General features: G+C 49.7%; 1 protein-coding gene across 1 annotated transcript in view; it reads right to left on the bottom strand.

Annotated features, from left to right (window-relative positions):
* The window catches only part of SLC28A1 (solute carrier family 28 member 1), a 55,048-nt gene that overhangs the window by 11,909 nt on the left and 18,241 nt on the right, over positions 1 to 24,898 (bottom strand). The window contains 8 exon segments of the mRNA XM_082449138.1: positions 4,795 to 4,823; positions 4,826 to 4,919; positions 7,536 to 7,553; positions 7,557 to 7,616; positions 9,010 to 9,090; positions 19,424 to 19,492; positions 21,135 to 21,248; positions 21,915 to 22,062. Of these exon segments, the coding sequence (XP_082305264.1) occupies positions 4,795 to 4,823; positions 4,826 to 4,919; positions 7,536 to 7,553; positions 7,557 to 7,616; positions 9,010 to 9,090; positions 19,424 to 19,492; positions 21,135 to 21,248; positions 21,915 to 22,062 (613 nt within the window).

Below are 24,898 nucleotides of genomic sequence, written 5' to 3'. Positions count from 1 at the left end.
AAGCTTTGGGGCTTTGCTGGCCTCCTCCTCGGCCGCCCAGCTCCAGCGGGCACAATACCACATCTGGAATGTTGGGATTTTTCCCTCCACCAGCCAGGACCCTCCCCCTTCCTCCAGCTTGGAGGCTACATCTGGTTTGTCAACTCGAGTCTCAGTGGGGATCACACCCTGCACATTCCTGGACACTGCCCTTTGAATGGGCCAGTCGTGGCCACTGCCTCAAATGCCCCAGGCAGTCATTTCCTGCTCATCTTGGAAAGGGCTGAGTCCTGCACTGGCAGGGCTCCCGGGGGCACTGGGTCAGCCCACACGCGGCCTCCCTGCTGCCAGTTATGCCTCAGGGCCATGACATTCCCCAGCGCTGCCTCCAGACACCAGGTCAGGAATGCCTTCTGTCCCAGCGTGACAGGGCCCACTCCTGCCCAAGGCCCTCCTTCCTCTACCCAAAGGTGTCCTATGTGAAGAGGGATAGAGGGTAGGAGCCATCCATTTGAACTTTCAAAAAGGTCTTTACTGAGAAAGGAAATAAATCCAGACACCGCAAAGCATAAAATGGGCCAGTTTTAGAAGGCTGGACTTCTGACCCTAATATGTCAGAGAAAGAACAACCACTTTTTCAACACCATGTCAGGCGTTTTTTTGTTTTTTGTTTTTAAGATTTTTTTTTGATGTGGACCATTTTTAAAGTCTTTATTGAATTTGTTACAATATTGCTTCTGTTTTATGTTTTGGTTTTTTGGTCGTGAGGCATGTGGGATCCTATCTCCCGGACCAGGGATCGAACTCGCACCCCCTGCATTGGAAGGCAAAGTCGTAACAACTGTACCACCAGGGAAGTCCCTTGCCAGGTGTTTTCTGTTTATTATGGCATTTAATTCTTAGACTGCTGTGAGGTGGGCAGTAATTCCACCCATTTTACAGATGTAGAAACTAAGCATGTGGTTGACTCTTACTTGGCCCTGCTTGGGCCTCCCAGACCCTGTCCCAGGGGCTCCCACTCTTGCACAGTTGATTGAGAAACATCAGTGGCCATCCCCTCAACCCATCCTGTGTTCACAGCCCGAGGCACACATCTGGATCTCTTCTCACAATGATCCCGAACCAAAGGGGTGGGTAGGGAAGCCAGTTTCTGGGGTTTTAGCAGAGAGAGCTCGTGCCTACCTTAGAGCTTTTGGGAAACACACTGAAAAGGGACATGTATGTGGAGGTCACAGTGAAAGGATTCAGTCAAGTGACACTTGGAACCTCAGACCAGGGAGAAAGTCTAGACCAGTGTTGTCTGATACAAATATAGCACAACTGTGATTTAAGTTTTCTAGCAGCCAATTAAAAAAGTAAAAAGAAACAGATGAAATTAATTTCATTAATGTATTTAATTTAACCCAATATACCTAACATATTATCTTTCTACCCCTGTAATCAATGTAAAACATCAATAAAATATATTAATTGATTTTTCCATACTAAGTGTCACAGCAGATCTCATTTCAGACCGATCACATTTCAAGGGCTTAATAGCCATGTGTGACTAGTGGCTGCTGTGCTGGACAGCACAGGTCTAGAAATATCCAGATTTTAGCAATAGGAGGGGTGCAGGGAAGAGGCAGCCAGAAGCTGAGCATCAAAGAGAAGGGAGGAGAGAGAAAGGGGGCATTCTCTTTGGAATTCAGGGGCTAAGGGCAGAGCCCAAGATACAGTGAGGAACTGCCTGGAAGAGGGCATGAAAGGAGAGAGGGGAGAGGGTGGGAAGGCAGGGCTGTGTGAGGAAGCCTGGGGGCTGCTGTAGTGGCGGCCAAGAGCCAGGCGGGGGCAGAAGAGAGCTTCTCTGTGACCAGGCTGGGGGCAGATCCAGAAGCGGGAGGGGAGGAGGGAAGGAAGGTGGACTAGGTGCCTTTCACCAGGCCAGCTACGGTGGTAGCCTGGGGCTTCCGTACCAGAGGCTGTGGATGGAGACCCGCGGCCACTTGGCTGATCCTGGTGGCCTCTGAACATTCTGTAGAGCTAAAGGGAAGTGGGTACCAGGCTCCTTCAGTGGGAAGGCCCGCCTGCCTGGGGCTGGGCCTGGACTCTGGCCTGAGACAGGGAAGGAAAGGAGGCTGAGCTGTAAGGCGATTGTGGAAAAGGGAGAGAGTTCTTCCAGTACTTTAGTCTTAAGTAATGGCAACGACGCTTATGCGATAGAAAGAATACCATTTTTTTAACTGGCTTGTGGGACCCAAAGCAAGGTTAAGACATTCAAAGGCTCTAAGTCCCAAAGATAGCAGGGCAACCCCTCTCCCAATACGCCACCATGAAAAAAGTTTCAGGAACAAAGTTTCAAGTTTTCATTTTCGAAATATCAAATTCCTTCCAAAATCAATTGGTGGTGAGGTATGGGGGAGGGGGATGGCATGCATCAGCTCTGATGGGCCCTTCCTAGGCTTTGGTGAGAAAAGGTGCAAACCAGATGACCTCTAAAATTCTAGGTGGAGGGTGCGGGGCGGAGAAGACAAAGCCTCAGAGTGCAAGGGGCCTTCTTGAGAAGTCACGAGGCAGCAGCTATCCTGCCCAGACAGCTCTGTGGGTATGCGGAGCTGAGCCTCCTGGTGTGGCCCAGGTGTCCTGAGGGAAGGAGGGACTGAGGGGCAGGTTACCTCATCCCCTTGGCCATCCTCAAGGACAGAGATGAGAAAGACAGGTGGAATTTGAGACCAGTGCTGGTCATTCTTTCATCCCCCGACCCATTCACACACAGCATCAGGAGAGCCTGGGCCCTGGGAGAGGCAGGCTGCCCTTCTCCAAACCAGCGCACGGAGGCCCACCTCACCCTAGGGGCTGAGTGACCGTGCATTGCACGGATGAACTTATGCAGCTCATTCCCTTACTGCTCTACATTTATGTTTCTTGGGTTTTTTGCTATTACAAATAATGTTGGAATTTTGCATCTTTTGACCACTTGTGAAAATATTTCTGTATCATAATATTCCTAACTGGATCAAAGAGGAGTATTTTTAAATCGACTGATAGGTGTTTTCCAAAAAGGTTAGAGCAAATTACACTCCCATGAAGAGTATATGGGGTTTCCCTGGTGGCGCAGTGGTTAAGAATCCGCCTGCCAATGCAGGGGACACAGGTTCGAGCCCTGGTCTGGGAAGATCCCACATGTCATGGAGCAACTAAGCCCGTGTGCCACAACTACTGAGCCTGCGCTCTAGAGCCCACCAGCCACAACTACTGATCCCGAGTGCCACAACTACTGAAGCCCACGTGCCTAGAGCCCGTACTCTGCAACAAGAGAAGCCACTGCAATGAGAAGCCAGTGCACTGCAATGAAGAGTAGCCCCCGCTCGCCGCAACCAGAGAAAAGGCTGCGCACAGTAACAAAGACCCAACGCAGCCAAAAAAAAAAAAAAGAGTATATGAATGCCCTGCAGCCTTGCCATTTAGAGGCATGTAAAATTTTGCATATCCTTGAGAAGAAATATAAGTTATTATTGTTTTAATTTATCAGTGAGCTTGAATATCTGTTTATAATTTATGAACTTTTCTTTCCTGATCAATCATTAAACTTTTAAAAAATTGTGATATTTTTACCTTTCAGAGGTTTTTCATTTTTATTAGTTAGCTCTGTCAACTTTTTGCTTTACACTTTCGGATTTCATGTCACGCTCAGAATTTTATAAGAAAAAGGCAAGTTGCAGAAAAGTGTGAATAGAATTACCTCATCTTTGGTAAAAAAAAAAAAAAAAGCAAGTATATGTATATTCAGTTATATGTACTTAAATGACTTTTTACACAGAAATATCTGGAATGACATATTTTAAGTCAGTGGTTCCCAAATTGAGCGAGTATCAGAATCACCTGGAAGGCTTGTTACAATACAGGACACTGGGCCCCATCCCCAGCATTCCTGATTCAGCAGGTCTACAGAGGGGCCCAAGAATTTGTATTTCTAACAAGTTCCCAGGTGAAGCTGTTTCTGCTGGCCCACTGAGGACACTTTGAGCATCGCTGTTCTCATCTAGTAAGAGCAGCTATCCATGGGAAGTGGGAGTGAAGTTTTTTTTTTTACTTTATTCACTTCTGTAAGAAGCAAGAATTTCTTCAATATTTAAGGGGAAAAAAATAAAATCTTGAAAGACTTGCATGTGAAAACACAAACAAGTACAGTGTTTTACACAAATGTAATGCATTATTACCAGGCACTTTGTAGGCGACACATTGAAGATTCATCTCTGCTTGCCATGCACTAGTGTTGTGATTGGTTTAAGGGCCCGATTCATACCACTGGAATTTGATTTAGAAATGTACTGTGCTCAGAAAGCTGCACAAGTAATAATTTAGGAGTAGAGGAAGGACTTGTGCCCAGAGAGGGTGTAAAGGAGAGGAGGTGAGAGGACGGGGTGCAGGAAGAGTAGGACAAAGCTCCAGGGATGGCCTAGGTGGGGGACTGTGTGTCTGAGTTTTGGAGTCAGACAGGTCTGGGCTCAAATCCTGGCTTTGGGCATCTCACTCTCTGAGTCTCAATTTCCTCATCCATGAAATGGGGATATTAAAAACCTTAGCACTTTGCCTCAGTAAGCAGAACACTGGAAACCTTTGCTCCCACTGGCCACGTGAGAAGCCCAAATGGTCCAGCCCACCTGGCCTGCCTTACTCAGGTGAAGCCTCTCCCACCATCACAGCAGCCCTGGTTTAGGACGTAGCCCACGAGAGAAGACCCCAGGTCGCTCTGGCCAGGAGCTGTGTGGGGCTCCCACCAAGGTGGGTTTCAGGTTCTTGGTTTTCAGCAAGCAGAAGGAGGGGTCCACATACCCCAGAGGAGATGCAGGCGTCCAGCAGCTGCCGGCAATGGTGGCATAGCCTCTGGTCACGGCAACGTGGATTTCAGAGAGTGCCATGTCTGCCAAGTAGGGCCGGATCAGTAGAGGAGCCTCAGTCTGCAAACGGGAAAGATGTCAAACAAGCAGAGCTGGTCAGGCTAGCACGGGCACTTGGGGCGCACCCCCTCCACCTGGGAGTGAGCAGGTCACAGTGAGGGCTGGGGACCCCAGGGGAAGAGACAGCAGGGTGGGGTGAGGACCAGAGTCTGTACTTGGCTGAGCCTCTCTGAACCTCAGCATCAGCCCAGCTCTGTGGAAGGACCCCCAGCCCTTCCTTTGGGCCTGATAATGCTCCCCTGTGTCAAGTGCCTCCCACATCCAGGCACCCAGCTAAGCCCCTCACACTCATCACTTACAACCTTCTAGGAAAGAAGTGGTCGTCTCCACGTTCCAGGAGAGCAGAAGGTCAGAGAGTTTCAAAGAATTACCTCTGTTCGTGCAAAGGACCAGAAGCAGATGTAACTCCAAGCCTGAACGTTTAATGAAGCCATGGGAGTTGCCAGAAAGAAAGGAACTGGGGCATTCGATGGCGTGTTTAGTTCAGGGCACGTGGGGAAGCCTGGAGCCATTCGTTTATTCATTCAATAAATAATTATAGTACATACTATGTTCCAGACTGTGCTATGGAATAGGGATAGAGATGGGGGAGGTGGAGGGCAGATGGACAAGGCAGGGTAAGCAGTGGACCTCAGCAGGCAGAGGCATGATCTGACTTGGGTTTTTAAAGGGCCACTCCAGGGGACTTCCCTGTCTGTCCAGTGGTTAAGACTCTGCGCTTCCAATGCAGGGGCGCAGGTTCGATCCCTAGCTGGGGAATTAAGATCTCACATGCTGGGCTTCTCTGGTGGCGCAGTGGATAAGAATCCGCCTGCCAATGCAGGGGACACGGGTTCGAGCCCTGGTCCAGGAAGATCCCACATGCCATGGAGCAACTAAGCCCATGAGCCACAACTACTGAGCCTGTGCTCTAGAACCCACGAGCCACACCTACTGAGCCTGCGTGCCACAACTACTGAAGCCCACATGCCTAGAGCCCATGCTCTGCAACAAGAGAAGCTACCGCAATGAGAAGCCCACGCACTGCACCGAAGAGTAGCCCCCGCTCACCACAACTAGAGAAAGTCGCACACAGCAATGAAGACCCAATGCAGCCAAAAATAAATAAATTAAAAAAAAAAAAAAGATCCCACATGCCACGTGGCCAAAAAAAAAATAATTAAATAATTTTAAAAAAATAAATAAATAAAGGGCTACTCCAGCCTGTGTGTGAAGGATGGGTAGGGGCAGCAATGGTGGCAGGGAGAACAGAGAGGAGGTGATTGTGGTGTCCAGGTGAGAGACAAGTGTGGCTCATAGCAAAAAAAAGAAAAAGGGCAGCAGGGCAGGTCTGGGATGTGATGTGGGGCAGAGCTGCCAGGACTTGCTGATGGACTGGATGCAGCTGGGAGCAAGGGAAGCAAAGGAAGGAAGGATGACTCCTCGATTTTTGTCTAACAACCTCATCGAAGACGTTGCCATTTACTGAGAAGGGAAAGTCTTGGAGATGTGCAGGTGTGTTGAGGGAGGGAATCAAGGTTTCTGCTTGTTTGGACTTGCCTAGTAAATTATCTAAGGATATCCAAGTGGAGGGTCAAGGGGGCAGTTGGATATATATCAGACTGGAGTTTAGGGGAGAGGAAGTATTTAAGCCATGGGGCTGGGGCAATCCCCTGGGGACAGACTGTGGCCAGAGAAGAGAATAGGGCCCAGGCCTGCCAACACTGAGCTTGAAATGATGCCACTAATCCTTGAAGGCTCCCCGTCCCCCCAAAAGTTAATTCACCTTTGGAGCTCTTCCGGTTATCGTGTCACATTCACCTAAGATTTGTATTTTCTCAGCAAAAACCATTGATTACATTTGCAGCATTTTATATAAAATAAATGCTGATACTGAAATATTTTTTTCTCTTTTGCCTCATTTTGAACAACTAAGGGATTTTGGACTATTTATCTGAAAGCACATCTGTCTTAATTGGCTTAAACACACTTGCATCATAGCAAAAAAGATGCAAATATTCTCCAAAGTTTCCTAAACTGTCCAGTGAAATATGGCATACTTTGGCAAGTATGTCTTTTTGGTGACTTACATGTTGGGCAGATGGGCCAGGATTCTGGAACAGTCACCAGAGTCTCACCCCTAGGAGGGTCGGGCCTTCTGAAAGGGACTCAGGACTGATAGTCCCTTCAGAATCACACTTATATTGGAAAACACATTTTCAGAAAGAGGGAGGGAAAAAAAGACAAACTGATGTCGTGGAAGAAACCCTGGCCAGGAAGAAGAAGACTTGGATTCTAAGTCCTGGCTTATGTTGTGGGATCTTGGCAAGGCATTCCCAGCCCCGAGCCTCAGTTTCTGCATGTATAAAAGGAGAACATTGGACTCCATCTGTAGGACTTGTGAGTCTCTAAGCTGATGAAGACAGCCTAGGCCTAGGGTGGTAGGAGGTGCCAGGGAGATACTATCCTCCTTGGCATGACCCAGGCAAGGAGTGTATCCCCAAATGGAGCATCCCTAGGGCAGCAGCCTTTGGTGACCCCGGGAGAAGGTTTGATCGGCTCTTCTGCTGACTGAATCAGAGCTCTAGGGACCCAGGGCACCCGCCCTCCTTGAGGGCAGGAGGCTGCAATACTGACCTGGCTCACAAAGATGTTTCAAGCCACACTCAGGGTCGCCATGGCCATGGGGCCCATGGTGGGCTGCACCAGCCAGGAGATCTAGAAGGAAGCAGGGTGCTCTTTGAGGATTGGTATCAGCAAGCCCCAGCGACAGAGAGAGTCAGGGGTGGAAGTACCTTAAAAGTCTTCCTTCCAACTCCCAACCCAGGTAGAACTCCCTCACCTACATTTCCCCAAAGGTCCATTCATCTTCTCCTTCCACACCTCCATTGATGGGGGCTTACCATCCATGAAAAAAGGATTCCCTGGTCAAATATATTTCAGAATTGCTGTACACGCACACCTTGGAGATGACCAATACTTACTAGTTTATTAAAGGCTCTGAGAAGTCCTGCACAAAACTTGTTTAAATTTGTTTACGCTGGTGTCTAGCTTAGCTTCATAAAATTATTTGACCAAGGGACTTCCCTAGCAGTCCAGTGGTTAAGACTCTGCACTTCCACTGCAGGGGGCGTGGGTTTGATACCTGGTTGGGCCATATGGCATGGCCAAAAATAAAATAAAATAAATAATTTGACCATGGGATCCCTTTACCTAGTAGCATTGATTAACTTGCTGTGAAACTAGAGTTTTGTGAAAAGGCTTTGGGAAACTGTATTAAAAAGTTCTTTCTTTTAATCAACATGAAATCTGCTTCCCTGGAATTTCTCTGCACTGCAGGTACCTCTCAGGCTGCCTTTTCCCTAATCCTCTATAAGTGTTTAGAATCCTACCCGTAACCTTCTTCACCCTGGCCTTCTCTTTTTCGGCCCTTCATCCCTACTTCCTTCAGCCATTCTATGGAAGGTATGGTCTCAGTCCCTTTCAAACTTAACCCACTGATGGTTCAGTTTGTCATAGCCCCTCGGTTGAACACATTCTCCAGATTTGGGGATAATTATCTCCCTTACGCCATGTACTGTGCACTCTTAACATAACCACAGGCTGCATTTCTGGCAGCTGCCTGATGATACTGGTTTATTCTGAGCTCAATCAGCTAAAAACCTCAGAATCTCTTGTCCAATGCTGTCTCCTGCATCCTGGTTTTGTGCAGCAGATTTTATGAACATAAGCACAGGATTTGACATTTATATCAGCCAAGTCTGGCCCACGTGGCCCACTGCTCTCAAGATCTTTTTGGTATAAATTATTTTTTCCCCTAACACTTCTCCTCAGTGCAGCCCCAGTTCTGTAAACTTCCCTCCCCCAAAGACCCCACTGGATTTTGGTGCCATTTCTCCTTAGTAGCATGACGAGAGACTCTGTGAAAAGATGTTTGGTTGGTAGTAGACTCTGAGAGGAGGCTGGGGAGCAGGGGATGCCGGAAGGTCCAGCCCCTCAGAGCAGGGGGTGTGGGGAGGGTGTGGACTTGGGAGCAAGGCATTCTGGGAGAGTGTGGTTCCTGTCAGCCTGTGATTCTGGGAGGGCCCGGGCTGGGACCTTGAGAACTCACCTTCAGGATCATCCACTGCATGAGGCTCACGTAGTAGAGGACTGACATGGCGCAGCTGAAGAAAACAATGATGGGCAAAACCTGCCAGCAAAGAGCACAGACCCTGGGGTTAGAGGCAGATAGGTGGCAGGGTACCACGCAGGGCCTCGGAGACCCCAGACAGCCACTTCATCCAAGGGCTTGCCACTCAGAGACCCGATGGGGTCAGGAAAGAAGCTCTGAATTCAGTGCATGAAATCACATATGGGGCCTCTCTGGAGGCAGCTGTGCTCTCTGTTCCCCTCTAAACATTAACCATCCACCCAGCCATCCCTTGGGCTGTGGTAGAGAAGCAGGACTTGAGTCCACCACTTTTTATCACCTGCTTCTTTGTCTGTAAAATGGGGAGGAATTGACTACCTCTCAGGTTGTTGTGAGGGTTTTGGGAGCTGTCTCAGGGCACAGGGTCCGCCCTCCACTCTGAGCTCAATCCTTGGCCCATGACGCTGGCCTTAACCTCCCTCCTGTGCTTCGGGCCTGAATCAGAGGCCCTCATCCTTCTAGTGTTCTACTTCCACTAGGTGCCAGTGAGCTCCGAATGATACTCATTGTGGACCAGCCACCTGCATTTCCTCCTGTCACCCTGTTTCCTATTACCAGGCTTATGACTACTTTTCACTTACTCCAAGCCTCTTCAATTTCTCCTTCAAAGCTTCCTCATGTCCATTTCCTTCTCCCCAGGGCCTCCCCCTCCCCGCCCGCCCAGTACTTCCTTGTTAGAGTCTGACTTATAATAACAAGGACTGGCAACAACTTCAATGTCCCTCAGTGGAGGACTAGTCTGATAACCTATGGTGAGGCTGTGCAGTGTTGCACTCAAAGTCAGGAAACAAGTGAGGAAGCTCGCTATGAGCAGTTTGGGGATGATTTTCAAGATAGATTGTTAAATGAAAAAAGAGGGCTTCCCTGGTGGCACAGTGGTTAAGAATCCGCCTGCCAATGCAGGGGACACGGGTTTGAGCCCTGGTCCAGGAAAATCCCACATGCTGCGGAGCAACTAAGCCCGTGCGCCACACCTACTGAAACCCGCACACCTAGAGCCCGTGCTCCGCAACAAGAGAAGCCACTGCAATGAGAAGCCCGCGCACCGCAACGAAGAGTAGCCCCCTCTCGCTGCAACTAGAGAAAGCCCGTGCGCAGCAACAAAGGCCCAACTCAGCCAAATAGATAGATAGATAGATAAATTTATTTAAAAATTTAAAAAATAAATGAAAAAAGAGAAGGTGTAGAACAGGGTGCATGGTGTGCTACTTTATGAGTAAAAAAGTTGCAGGTGGCATTGCAGGTGCTCTTGTGTGGGCACAGATATCCTTAGACAGATATGCAAATGACCAGGAATGGCAGCTGGCTTGGGGAAGGAACTGGATGACTTGTGGGTGGGAGGGAGATTTACTTTCTACCAAATCCCCTTTTGTACAGTTGGAATGTGCTATCTGTTCCAAATAGCTTTAAAATAATAAGTTATGCAGAATTAGTAATAACATGGGAGCATTCTCATGCTAGAATGTTAAGTGGGGAAAATGGAATATTAAAAGCATAGAAGGGGACTTCCCTGGTGGTGCAGTGGTTAAGAATCCGCCTGCCAGTGCAGGGGACACAGGTTTGAGCCCTGGTCAGGAAAGATCCCACATGCCGCAGAGCAACAAAGCCCGTGTGCCACAACTACTGAAGCCCGCACGCCCTAGAGCCTGTGCTCCGCAACAAGAGAAGCCACCACAATGAGAAGCCCGTGCACCGCAACGAAGAGTAGCCCCTGCTCCCCGCAACTAGAGAAAGCCCGCGAGCAGCAACGAAGACCCAAGGCAGCCAATAAATAAATAAATATTAAAAAAAAAAAAAAAAAAGCATAGAAGGAAGGCTGGGAGGCATACACCCAAATAGTCAAAGTAGTTGCTTCTGTGTGCTGGGACTGTGGAAACTTTGTTTTCTTCTTTCTCCATTTCTAATTTCTCACCTGCTCCTATAATTTTCTATAAGAGGTGGACGCTTCTCAAGGGAGGGGAGCACGGGCACAGGAGAGCTTTGGGGGAACCTCGTCAGCTCAGTTTTGGACTTGCTGGGTTTGAGATGCCTGTGGAACATCCAGGTGGACTATGGACTGGACAGATGGGCAGAGGGGCCAGCAGCTCCGAGGAGAGGTCTGGGCCAGGGCTCGGTTGAGTGCAGGTTGAAGCCACAGGGCAGATGCACTTCACTGAGGAGGTTGCCCTGGAAGAGAAGAGCAGTGGCTGAGGACAGGGCCCTGGGGTCAGCATCCCTGAAGGGTGAGAGAAGAAGGAGGAGTGCATGGTGGAGACAAGAAGAAACAGAGTGGTTGAAGGACTTCCAGGAAGGAGTGCGATGGAAACTGAGGGCAGCTTTTCTAGAAGGGATGGTCCGTCAGCTGTGCCAGAGGCATCAGAGAACTCAGTAAGGACTGAGATGGATGCTTGGCACCTAGCGATTCAGGGCTCCCTGGTGACCTAGGTGAGAGCAGTGTCAGGAGGGATGGGCACAGAGGCCGGGCATCAGCGAACCAAGGAGGGAGTGGGACATGAGGAAGTAGAGACAACAGGAGAAGCTTAGCTGTGCTGGAAGGAAGAGGGGCTGCGGAGACGGGTGAGGGGTGGAGGAAGAGTTGTTTTCATTGTTCAGAAGGGAGAGTGTAGAGCAATCAAGTTCAAGCTCTGGTTCAAAATGAATCGGGACTACAGAGTGGTCCCTGATGAGAACAGAGACTCTGCCCCAGGCAGCTCCCCTGGAGAAGAGAAACAAGCCCTGCTGAGGTTGTTTTCCCTTTCCCTTCCCAGATGAATGCCGCGGGTTCTGTCTGGATCTGCTCCACTTGACATCCCTGTCACCAGCTTCACTGCATGGGAGTGTCACCTGACAGGGAACTGGGTGGAGTAATGTTTTTCCTGCCCTGTGACTCCCCATGGCCGCCCAGGGCTGGACACCCCCCCCAACACAAGGGTGGTGACAGCATCCTGCTCTCCCTGGGAGAAAAATGCAGAGAGGATCACGTACCGTCTAGACTGCCTGTTCAATTTATCACGCGAGGGACCACTCGGCAGCCTTGCAGGTTAGCACAGATGGCTCAGGCCAGGAAGGAGAGGGCCCAGGGCAGCGGAACCCGACTGCAGAATTGGGACTTTCTCCTGGCAGCAATGAAGAGACATTTTCTAGCTGGGAGATGGGGATCTTTGGGGGAAGAGAAGCTGGGACATTTAATACTAAATAAGGGCCCTGAGGCCAATATGATCTGCCAGTCCAGGAAATACCCTTGGGCCCTGTAGCATGTGAGATGGCGGAAGACAGGGCAGGCAGCTGGACAGCACCGCTGTGGGAAGGGGGAGGAAAGTGCCATTAAGTCCTACCACTCGTGCACTATGCAGTCCTGCTAGGAGCCAGGTACGCAACGTGTGGTGACTCAGGGATCCTCAAAGCAGCTGAGGTCGATGTAAATCCACTTCACAGTGGGGACACTGAGGCTGTGAGATGTTGGTTACCTGCCCAAGGTTACACACCTGCAAAGAGACAGAGTACCTCCTTGGCCACTAAGCAGGTTGCCAAGGACCTGCCATGACCCTGAGGAGGTTTGCCCTAGCGCCAGTCCTGGAACCTCATTTCTTTGTCTTCAGAAGAGGCATCCCCTCCCAGGGAGAGCCTCAGCCCAGGGTGTAGCAGCCTCGAGTAAGTCCTGACCACCACTTTGTGGAAACTCAGAGCAGGCCGGTCCTGCTAGTACCAGCGCTCACCTTTACTCGAGGGAAAAGGAAAGTACAGCGCCTCTAAGCCAGTGGTTCCCAAAGGGTGGTCCCTGGACCAGCAGCATCACCCGAGAATTTGTCAGAAACGTGCATTCTGAGCCCCACCCCCAGAGTTTCAGATTCAGTAGATCTGGGGCGCACCTGAGAGTTTGGCCTTTCCAGATGCTGCCGGTGCTGCTGGTGTGGACACCACACTCTAAGAACCACTGCTGTAGAGTCTAGACCAGACTCTCCGAGCAGACTCCATCTTCTTCCCTGGAAACAGGCTCTGAAGGCAGGGCTAAACCCACTCAGGGCCTGGCCCTGCCGCTTCCTCTCTATGGAGGGAGTTGAGCCAGGGCTGCTGACGCCCTCCTGAGGCTGTCCCAACAGCACCCAAACCCCCAGTCCACAAGGCCTAAGCCCTGTCACCAGCCCCAGGCCACGGTAAACCAAAAAAACCCAAAGCTGGAAAATTCCTCGGAGGACACTGCTGCAATGTCCACTCCACCACCAACATTGCAGAAGGGCGGAAGGGACCTACTCCAAGGCCAGATAAGCTACGCATGCCTCCTGATTTCCTGCTCATGCCATTCCCTTCACCCAGAATGACCTCACCAGTCTGCCCCCATGCCTATCTATCTCTGCCTGTCAAAGTCTCCTTCAGAGGCCTCTGCAGATGCCACATTCTCATAAGATCTCTCCAGTTCCATCGTCCCATCCCCCTCCTTTCAGCACCCACCCCGTCTCCACTTCCTTTCCATTCCCTCCTCTGGAAATCGCGCTCACTACGGTTACCAGTGACCCCTTAATGACTAAATCCAATGGCACCTGTCAGTCCTTATCTTACTTGATGTGTTTTTTCTGGCCAAATTTGGCACTGATGACCACTGGGGACTGCAGAGGCTGCATCAGGCAGACACCCCGAAACCCTTGGGAGATGAAAGCACTTTCTCCCTAGGGGTTCCTCGGGGAGAACATTTCATCAGCATTGTTGAGCTTCGTGAGTGGGTGCGTGTTCCAGAGGCTGGAGTGATAGTGAAGGAACGAGTGAGCATCTGCTCCCAGGTCGGCCAGACCCAGGAAGGTGCGGGAGTCTGGGGGGAGGCAATCGCGTGGGTGGAAAGTTACTAGAAGGGAGATGGAGCCAAGGTGGAATGACTAATCGAGACCATACAGCCAGGAGGCGGCTGCCACGTCGACCGTGCCAGAGGAGATGGAGGGCTGAAGGAGTCCCAGGCAGATTCGTCTTCCTGGAGGAGCAATGAGCTGGACCGTGGCCCAGCAGGAAGCAGCTTGGATTCTGAAAATCTGAGTGAGCTCAGAGATTTCCCCAGGCTGACATGGGCCAAAGGCCTTGGACTAGGGCCACATGATTCATGGAAAGGACGGAAAGAAAACTCTTGAGTCTTCCGTTCGACTCAGCACTAACAAAGCCACCCCCAGCTTGAAGATAAGCCCCAAGCTCGGCAAGTGTGTGTGTGTGTGTGTGTGTGTGTGTGTGTGTGTGTGTGTGTGAGAGAGAGAGAGAGAGAGAGAGGGAGAGAGAGAGGGAGGGATAGGCAGGGGGGCAGGGTGTGAATGAAACTTTGTGATTAGTAAATCTTGTTGAGAAAGGGAGTTCCGTGGTCATGGAGCATTTGTCTTAAGTCCTCTCTCATTCCAGCATGCCTTTGCTAAGGAGACCACTGGCTAATAATACACTGGCCAGGAGTTTGTGCAGAGGACAGGGCCTCCCAGGGGCCAGGGAATAGTTGGTGTTTGACTAGGAAATGCTAAGCCTGGTTAATGATAAACTCACCTCTCTTGTTTTTATTCTCTTGACTGAACATCCAATCTCAAAGTCTTTAGCAACTATTAATTGGTTTTAAATTTATCATTGTTGTTATTAGGGATGCTTTTTGTATTTGGAAGGGAGACCTGATGTCATTGACTTCTACTTAGAATATGAGGAAGAAAACATCACTTAATTGAAGTCCAACAACCTGGTTCTAGCCCTGCCTCTACCTTAACTCACTGCGCAGTTATGCCCAGGTCACTGCTCCTCTCTGGGGCATGGTTTGACCATCTGTAATATAAACAGGAGGCCCAAAGATCAATGAGCTCCCTCCTAACCCAACGGTCTATGAATCCATGGTTCTGAAGTGTGATTCGGGGAGAGATGCAAGTAGCAGGTGTGTATTCTTCTAGAAAGGGAGGAGAGACACACAACTGACACTGGCGAGGGGATGGACAGAGCAGCAAGCCAGGTGATACTTTCTTTGCTGAACTGGGAGAGAAGTTGAGTGGTGGCTCTGGTGGACAGCAGCTGTTTGGATGCCCCTTCCCTCACTTCTTTTGGTAAAAAAGTTTGACTTTCCTTTAGGAAACCACCCCTCCTCTACTCTCAGCCCAGAGGCTCCAGGTTTGGCCCATCAGCGTGAGGTATCTTCCCTGGCTACAGTTCAAGGATGGCATATACCCCAAGCCAGGCTAAAAAGAGTCTACTCTTGGATTTCCTGCTGGAGCTAGTGGAAAACAGGCTCTCTCTCTCTGCTAGCGTTGCTAAGTTGGTTGGATGTAAGCCTGGTACCTCTTTGTCACAACCTCAAGAGAGCCTATCCAAGACTAAGACTAAGACTAAAGCCAAGACTAAGAACATAGAACCAGGATATAAGCAAGGCAAATCCCAGGTGATGTTGCATACCTGGATCCAGCAGGACCTGAAGCCTCTGGATTTCTCAGTTATCAGAATTAATCTTTATGTTTGTTTGTTTTCTGTTTAATCTTTTGGTTTAAATCAATTTGGGTTGTGTTTCTGTCGTTTACAACCAATGAACTCAGGAGCTAAGCACCCCGATCAGGAAGTATAGCCTAGACTCCCAAATGTGGCCCCACGTTACAGCTGGGAGGGAATCCAGATCAAAGGGTCCATGCCATTGTTGTTTCTCCCAGGCAGGTATGCTATCTGCCACGTGCGCTCAGCTCCTATACTAGACCACAGATGCTCACTTAGAACAGAAGGGCACCCTGAAAACAGAGCTAATCCAGGTCCTATAGGGAGCTGTCTGCCTTGTTTTCTATAATGGGAGGTTAATAGTACCTGCCTGTTCTAGGCAATAATCCTTCAAATGATGAGTTTCAGAGGGTGGCTTCCACTCAATCAGAGCAACTGACTCCCTGGCTTTGGGTGGGAACATGAGACTCCGGTCCCTCCAACTTCAGTGTCCCCTGCCCTGGCCTTAGTGATCGGGCCAAGAATGGTCACATGACCCAAGGCAGACCAATCCAAAACCCACCCTGGGATTTTTTAACTTGAGCAGGCAGAGAAGAATTTCCCCTGTGCTGGGTGACATGCATGTAAGGATGAGTATCTGGTGTTGCTGGGGGCCAGGAGAAGATCTGGTATGAAAGAATGAAGCTAGCACCCTGGGATGAGCAGAGATTCAAGGCTGAGGGCCATGAGCCTGGCAGCTCTGGGGCCCTGGTTCCAGCTGGCACCAGCTCTACCTTGCCTTCCAGTTTGTGAGCCAAGAAACAGTCCTCCCTCTCTCCTCCCTTTAAAGCAAGTTTCAAAGGGGTTTCTGTCCCTTTCAGCCACATGAACCTAAGAAATACTGTTTTCTTCTAAACCAAGGGAAAAACAAAGAGCCAAGGTCTGAGGCCCCTTCGTTACCACTGTCTACCTAGGAAAGGGCTCTGATATCAAGGCACAGAAGTGAATAAGCAAGAGCATCGGGCTTATTCCAATCTTGATTCCAATCCTCTCTAGCTTTATGAGCTTGCACAAGCAACAGCCACTCTGAGCCTCAGTATCCTCACCTGCAAAAAGGGGATAATGATATTATTTTCCCCAGAGGGTTGTAAAGGTGAAGTGAGTGCCTAGCACATAGTCCTTGCTCCATAACTAGTAGCTGTTACTATGACTTCCTTCTCCCTAAGCTTTTCTTCTCTGTTCCACCAGAATCTCAGGTCAGAGGGGGGACAGAATTGTCTAGGGCCCTGGATCTTGCTGCAAAGCCTGTGTGTAGCTTTTGGCTCTAGAGGGTTGGGAAGCTCTGGCCTCTGCTGGGGAGGTTTGGAGAAAGAAGAGCTCAGCCCTGGTTTTGGGCCAAAGGACAAGCTGCTCAGGACCACACAGTCATGGGAATGGTGGCCCAGCCAGGGGGAGGCTGGCTGTGTGGGAGCCCAACCCACAGCCAGGGGCTCAAAGAGCCAGACGTTCCCAGCAGGCAGAGGGACTTCCCACTTGCACAGAAGAACCATCATTTATCCATCTCATTCATTCAGCAAAAAGCAGTGTACCAGGCACTGGGCAGGGCTTTGCAGGGCTCAGGGTCAGTTAACCGACACCAGGATGAGTAAGACCCAGGCTTTGCCCTCAAACAGCCAGAAGTAACAGCTGCAACGTGTGGAGCTAAGTGACGAGCTTCATGGAGCTGGTCTCTCAGCCGCACACCCCCCCCTTCGTTCCCCATGGTGACCTCTCTTCTGGACTGTGGCAGTCTGGTGGCCCCTGTGTCATCACTTGGGTGTGAGGCAGCCTCCTCACTGGTCCCCTATTCCAAGCATCCTAGCTACAACCCTTCCTACCTACTATTGAAATCACAACTGTCCCAAAGTTCCAATCAAGTCCCTCCCTGCTCAAAAATCTTCAATAGTTCCTCATTTCCTGGGGACCAAATCCAGGTGCCTCAGCCTGGCATTTAAGACTCTTCAAGAGACAGCCCCACCACACTTGCAGTTTATCCTCCAATCCATCCTTTCCTTCAAATAGCTTACATGCCCGTCGAACTGAACTACGCCCTGTACCTTAGACAGCCCAGCACTTTCTCACCTCCACGCCTTTGCCCAGGCATTCCTTCTTCCTGACTATCTCTGTGCCTCCAGTTTTTTCCTGTCCTAAGGCTCCAATTCAAATGCCACCTCCTTAAGAGGGCATCCTCACTGTCCTTATTTTTAAAAATGTCTCCCTAAATGGACTCCCCAGGCACTTTCCTTTGTGCCAGTTACACTTGAACCTGGCTGCCTGGGGAGGTCAAATCACAGAGTGTTGTATGTTCGCCTTGTAAAGTGCGAGAAGCCACCGCCGCTATTTCTCTGTCTGGTGGACATAAGAAGTCACCCTGGAGCAGGACTTCACTGCTTTTCCCTGAAACCTTGGTGGCCCCTACTTGGAAATGCAAATGTAAAGGGAGCAGCCCCTCCCCGCCTCTGCCCTACAAGAATGGTGTTAGGGAACCTTTGGAGGGGCTGACAGAGGCCTACACAGAAGTGATCCTCTCCCTACATTGAAGTGATCTCAGAAAAACATGATGGACAAATTTGTCCCGAGAGGACAGGAACCTGGTCCCTCCCCCTTTCCTCCTAGGGCTGACATTATTGGAACCCCTTGGATGGAGTGGATGTTTCCCAGAGAGTTGCTGGCGCAAACAGAGACCAAAGCTCCCAGAGGACCTCACCATGATTCAGGGTTGGGGGTGGGCTGGAGGTGTCTGAACTCATGAACTGGCTTGACACCCAGAAGTCCATGCCAAACCCATGGCTTGGGCTGGAAGCCTCTGGACCCCAACACCCCCAAGCAGGGTGGGGAGGCTCTGGGAACAATGGCTGAGTAATGGCGAAAAGCAGAAATCTCTGGAACCTACGCATGGGATCCTGCACGGCAGCCCCATGGTTACTGTGGTCCAGGACGTGCCGGAGTGGGCAGCACCAACTCCCATCTGTGCTGCTATGGCAACAGGGCAGAAACTGGGGCGAGCTAATGGGTAAGTGGGGCCCACGTCTCCCTCTCTCTCCACCTGGCATTTGGAAGTAGAACTTAAGCCTGGAGCAGCCGCAGGGTCCCGAGACAATTTGGGTGTGAGGCAGGCAGAGGAGCTACACTCGAGATCTTACTAAAGGAGGCACTTGGGTGCTTGGGTGGTCAGTTGGGGAAAGAAGAAATATAACCACAGTTCCACCCCGGAACAGTGAAGCAGTCACACCATCGCCTACTCAGCACAGCCTGCCTTGTTTTCAATTACAGTTAGGGCTCTACCAGTACACAATAAAGTCTTTCAGTCTTTATCTCAATTTCCCCTATAATATTTTGCACTGCAGAAGGCACACAATACATTTTTGTTGGAAGGAGGGAAGGAAAGAGGGAAGGAAGGAGGGAGGGACTGTAGGTCTAGGAGAGTCCAGAGGAGCGACTTAGAACTTGCAGCTGGACTAATAAGGGCGGGCTTCCTGGCAGAGGTAACCTGCGAGGGGCCTTGAAGGAGGAGAACCCTGAGAGGATCTTTGGAGCGTAAGGGTTCCTGGAAACTGTCCTTTATAGTTCTAGGTCCCTGCAGCATGTCAGGGGCTAAGGTTATAGCAGGTACTATCCCCATGTCCTCACCCTCTCTTCTTGTCCTCAGCCTCCCAGCAATTCTATGATTTGGGGATTCATTTTTTTTTGGAAAAGAATACAGATATATCTTACTTTTGCAAGTTTTACAAAATATACTGAAAACATACCCCCAGGTGATTGCATTGCCGGGGCCCCTCTCAGGACCCCGAGGCTTAAGCCTCATTAGCTTCCAGTAGCCGGGCTCTGCCTGCAGGAGCCCTCCCCCTCCGCCTGGGCTGGAGGGGGAGGGCAGAGGCTGTTAAAGGCTTTAAGGGCCAAGAGTCAAGCTGACCTGAAATGCAAAGATATCCTTGACCAGAGCCTCCCCAGACAAGAAGCTGGACCTGTAGCTCAGGAAGATCTGAAAGGAGAAAGCAAAACAAAAATCCAGAGTGAGGCCAAAAGGGAGGAAGGAGGAAACAGGACCCAGGGAACCAGGTTGCGGTGAACTGGAGGAGCCTTGCCTGTTCCGCGGGCCTTCCCTGCAGCCCAGTGGGAGAGAGGGACATGGAGGCTGCAGGACTAGTCCGCCCAGGTCGTGGGCTTTACAGGGGCCAGGGCACCACGTGTGTCATTAAAGCCACACTCATGGGCGCCTGCTCCTTCTAAGCACGTCCTCCAAAAGAGACACCTTTTCAATAATTGTAAAGAAATACTCAGAGATGAGAGTTGTTGGGACAAGAACGAGGCAAAGGAGGAAGCAAACAGTGAGCTGCCTGGAGAAGGCTGTCAAAGGTGGTGCCCGCTGTGTCTGCCCACTCCCCTCCCCACCGATGGCACAGCCCTGTCCTGTCGCCATCCCGGGCTCCTGGCCTTGGTGTTGCAATCTGGCTATGCTTCTGCAAGAGACCTGTATTTAGGACCAGAACAAGCACTGTGACCGCAGGGCCAAGTCACTTCAGTTGTCCAGGCCTCAGTGCTCTCATCTATAAAATGAGGGGTGTGCCCAGAGCAGCAACTGTCTTTTCCTGCACGACACCCACGCAGATACCCTTGGCGTGGCCAGCAGGTGTGCGCAGAGCCCAGATATGTGGGATCTCCCTGCCCCACCCCTCCTTCTCCCTGTAGACAGAAGGAAATTCTCTCTACATGAATTGAAATGGAAATTCGCATGGAAATTCGAGATGGCGAGAGAGGGGTGAGTATAGGATCAACCTTGTGTCCTTGATAATTTATATTTTAAAAAGTAAATCATGGGACTTCCCTGGTGGTCCAGTGGGTAAGATTCACGCTCCCAATGCAGGGGACCCGGGTTCGATCCCTGGTCGGGAAACTAGATCCCGCATGGTGCACTAAGAGTTCGCATGCCGCAACTAAGAGTCTGCATGCTGCAACTAAGAAGTCTGCATGCCATAACTAAAGATGCTGCATGCTGCAACTAAGACCCTGCACAGCCTAAATAAATAAATAAAAGATAAATAAATATGAAACATACTTATAAAGAAAAAAGTAAATCATAATTGCCCAATGATGTGAAGGAACTTAATGACACTCAAAAATGGTTAAAATGAAAAAAAAAGGTTAAAATACTAAATTTTGTGTTATATGTACTCATCACAATAAAAAAAATGGAATTAAAAAAGTATAACTTCAACAAAATGAACATTATTTTTAAACACACATATACACATACAAAGTAAATCATTTGCAATTTTTAAAGCACTTTTGACTATTATAAGTTCCTTTTGTTATGACCACTGAGGGCCACATGCCTTGTGGGCCTTCCCACAAGGAACCTACCTGTTTTGAGATTCTCTTCCACATCAGACCCAGCCTCTGAAAGGACTGCTCTGTCTGGGCAGGTGGTACCAGGCCTGAGAGAAGTAGCAGATGCAATGCTCAGCCCCCAGCTGCCCAGCTGGTCTGGGGCCCCGTACACACCCACCATCCTGGTCACAGCCCCTCCCTATGGCCTCACAGCCCACCTCCCTCCAGCAGAGAGGCTTCTCCTCCATTCCCTGGCAACCCAACACTCCCTGGGCAACTGCACCCCATGTACACACCTGGATCCGGTCGCCCAGCCACTGAAATGCAATAAATCCTGGTTCTGTTCTGATGACGAAGAGTCCAAGTGCAAACTGTAGTCCAAGACCCCAGGACACAGCCCGCCAGGATACCTGCCACCCGATAGAAAGGTCCTGGTGAGCTCAGCTCCTTGGGAGATCCACAGGGAACAGTTGGGTGAGGGCAGAGGGCACAGGACTGCTGAGGGGCTATGGGAGACTTGGCCAGTCTGTAGGATGAGGGCTGGACCCAGCCAGAGCTCTGGGCCAGTTGCCAATGGTCAAATTCCCCATGGTTCAGAATAGGCCACACTTGGCAGCAATGGGCCTGGGCAGTAGGCAGGGGTAGGGCAAGATCTAACCAAGGACCAGCCTGGAGTGTGCCATGGCACTTGGTCCTGGGTCATCACAGGGTAGGTGGAGCTGGAGTTGTGGCCTCAGTGTCCGGCTCCCATGTAACTTTTGTCTGTCTGGATCCTCCCCCATCCCTCCTACATAGTCAGGGCTCCCAGCCACCCTGACCCCACTCTCTCTCCCTCAATGCACTCTCCCCGACCCCCAGCAGAAGGGAACTGGACTCCTAAGGGCTGCTGCTACCTCTCAGCATTTAATGACTCCTTAGCAGTGATCCCTACACCCAGCTGTGCATCAGGATCTCTGGGAGCCTTGGCTGGAGTCTGGGGGAAGGTGTTAACCACACTGTGAAATGGAGGGGGGTGACCTGATATCAGAGAGAGAAGGGGCTGCAGCCCACTCTGGACCTGATAGCTAAGCACTCACTGTGCGGTGATGCTTTGAGAAGGCAAAGAGGAGGCTGACGAACATGCAGATTCCTCCAAAGGACACCAGCTGCTCAGGCCACTGAGAGGTGTCCAGAGCCAGCCATAGGATCAGGCCCAGGAAAGCAGCAAGGGCTAGAAAGGGCTCCCTGCAGGAGCGGGGCAGAAAGTCATCACTGTCAGCATCTCCTCACCCCCACACAAGAGCACCCAGGGCCCCAGAGAAAGGGTACTCGGGGCTGGTGGGGGGAGAGAGAGAGCGCTGTGTAACCTCAGACAGACCACATAGCCTCTCTGAGTCTAGTTTCCTCATTGGGTAAACGAAGCCAAAGACACCCCATTTCTCAAGGTTGCCGAGAGGACTAAATCAGAGGATGTGTGTACTCAGCTTAGCATGGTGCCAAGCACATGGCTCCATCAAGAGGCAGGAATTCTCAAAGCTGCAATGATGCTCAGCTCAGCCCAGCCTCTGACCTTGCCAGGGTGAGATGGGGCCTGTGTGGGCTAGAACTCAGCACCATGGACCATGGGCTCTGCTCCCCCAAAGCCCAGAAGCAGTAGTGTCAGTCTGGAATGCAGAGTTGAGCACCTGAGACCTAGGGCTGGATGCAACTTTTACAGCAACACCTCCCTCCCTGGGGCTGGGATTTGCTTGTCCAGGAGGCAGCCTGAAATGTTCAAGAGCCCCGGTCTGGGTACTGGCTGTTCAAGGTCTAGCCCCGACCCAGTCTTCAACTCACTGGGTACTATAACCACAGCTAAGCTTCACTGAGCACCTATTATGTGCCAGGGACTATGCTGGGTGCTGGGAGACCTCCAGTAACTGTCCTCATCTTAGAGATGAAGAAACGGAGGCCCAGGAAGTTAAATGACTTGCCCACAGCTGCCCATCTAGAAAGTAGCAAAGCTGAGATCTTAGCCCAGGCACTCTGGCAGCAAATCTATTCGCTTAACTAGTTCTGTACACGGTCACCAGCCGGTAAGAGGAGGACCCATGACCTGAAATCCAGCGGCTAACCCCAGAGTTGACTGTTTATTCCTGGTGTGTTTCCCAAACTCCTATCATCCCAGTTCCATTGGCACGATTTCTGCCCTGTCTCTGTGCCACCTGTACTATTTTCCTTGAAGTTAACTCATTTTATAAAAACTGAAATGCATGTTTGGGGTTTTATTTTTTTTGGAAAGGGGTTGTTTTTAATAGCTTTATTAGAGATATGATTTTTTTAAACTTTTTATTTTATATTGGTGTATAGCCGATTAACAATGTTGTGATAGTTTCAGGTGCACAGCAAAGCAACTCAGCCATACATATACATGTATCCGTTCTCCCCCAGACTCCCCTTCCATCCAGGCTGCCACATAACATTGAGCAGAGTTCCCTGTGCTATGCAGTAGGCCCTTGTTGGTTATCCTTTTTAAATATAGCAGTGTGTACATGTCAATCCCAAACTCCCTAACTATCCCTTCCCTCCACCCTTCCCCGCCTGGTATTAGAGGTATGATTGACATAATAAATAGAACATGTTGAAAGTGTATAATTTGATAGTTTCAACATATGTATACACCATGAAACCATCACCAGTATCGCAGTGAGCGTATTATATCCATCACCCTCAAAAGCTTCTTCATATTCCTTTGTAATTCCTTCCCTCATCCCCAGGCAGCAAATGATCTGTTTTCTGTCACTAGATGAGTTTGCAATTTCTAGGATTTCATAGAAATGGAATCATACAGTACATATTTTTTTTGTCTGACTTCTTTCACTTAGTGTAATTATTTTATTTTGAGATTCATCCATGTTTTTGCATGCATTCATTTCTTTTTATTGCTGAGTAGTAGTCCATTGTATGGATATACCACAGTTGGCTTATACATTCACCTGTTTGTCAAATGCCTTCTCTGATTATGATGTGCTTTGGTGTGGTTTTCTTCATGTTTCTTGTGATGTAGGTTTGTAGAGTTTCTTGGATGTTTGGGTTTATAATTTTCATCAGATTTGGAATTTCTTGGATATAATTTCTTCAAGTATTTTTTCTTCCCTCCTTCTCCTTTGGAGATTTCAATTACTTGTCTGTTTGCCTACTTAATGTGCCATGGTTAACTGATGCTCTGTTTGACTCCTTCAAGTTTTCTTAAAATTTGTTAGGTAGAGCCTGAGCAGGGTTTATTCTATGGTTAATTTTTCCCTATTACTGACCCAAGATCTTTCTTAGTACTCTAAACAATATCCGGTGAATCATGAGGTTTTCCACTCTGACTATTGAGAGCAAACACTATTCCTGACCCTGTGTGATCCTGGGCACTGTTCTCTAATCCTTTTCAGTGGTTCTTTTCTAGGCCTTGCATAGTTTCCTCATACGTATTCACTGATCAGAACTCAGTTGAATACTGGAGGAGAACCCTCTGCAGATCCCGGGAGCAGATCTCTCTCCTCTGGTACTCTGCATTGTGAACTCTAGCCACCTTGGCTTTCCTGAAGTCCGAGCTCTGTCTCTTCAACTCAGGAAATCTACTGGCCCCACCTTAATGCCCCTTTCCTGCACTGTGGCCTGGAAACCCCCTCAATGCAGTAAGTTGGGGCAATCATAGAGCTCATCTCACTTGTTTCCTATTTCTCAAGGATCACTGTCCTTTGTTGCCTGATGCCCAATTTCTTAAGAGCCATATACTATTTGTTCTGGTTTTTTAGTTGCTTCAGGTGAGAGGATAAAGCTGGTCTCTGTTACTCCATCTTGACCTGATTGTGGAAGCCGAAATCAAATGCATGTATTTTAAAAACAGTTTATTGAGACAAAATTCGCATACTATACAATTTTCCCATTTAAAGACTATGGTTCAGAGCTTCCCTGGTGGCGCAGTGGTTAAGAATCCGCCTGCCAATGCAGGGGACACGGGTTCGAGCCCTGGTCCGGGAAGATGCCAGAGGCCGTGGAGCAACTAAGCCTGTGCGCCACAGCTACTGAGCCTGCACTCTAGAGCCCACGA

Source organism: Balaenoptera physalus (assembly GCF_965194825.1).
Source record: "Balaenoptera physalus genome assembly, chromosome: 2".
Taxonomy (NCBI): domain Eukaryota; kingdom Metazoa; phylum Chordata; class Mammalia; order Artiodactyla; family Balaenopteridae; genus Balaenoptera; species Balaenoptera physalus.
The sequence above is the reverse complement of the archived record's forward strand: the minus strand, read 5'-3'. Positions and strand labels throughout refer to the sequence as shown.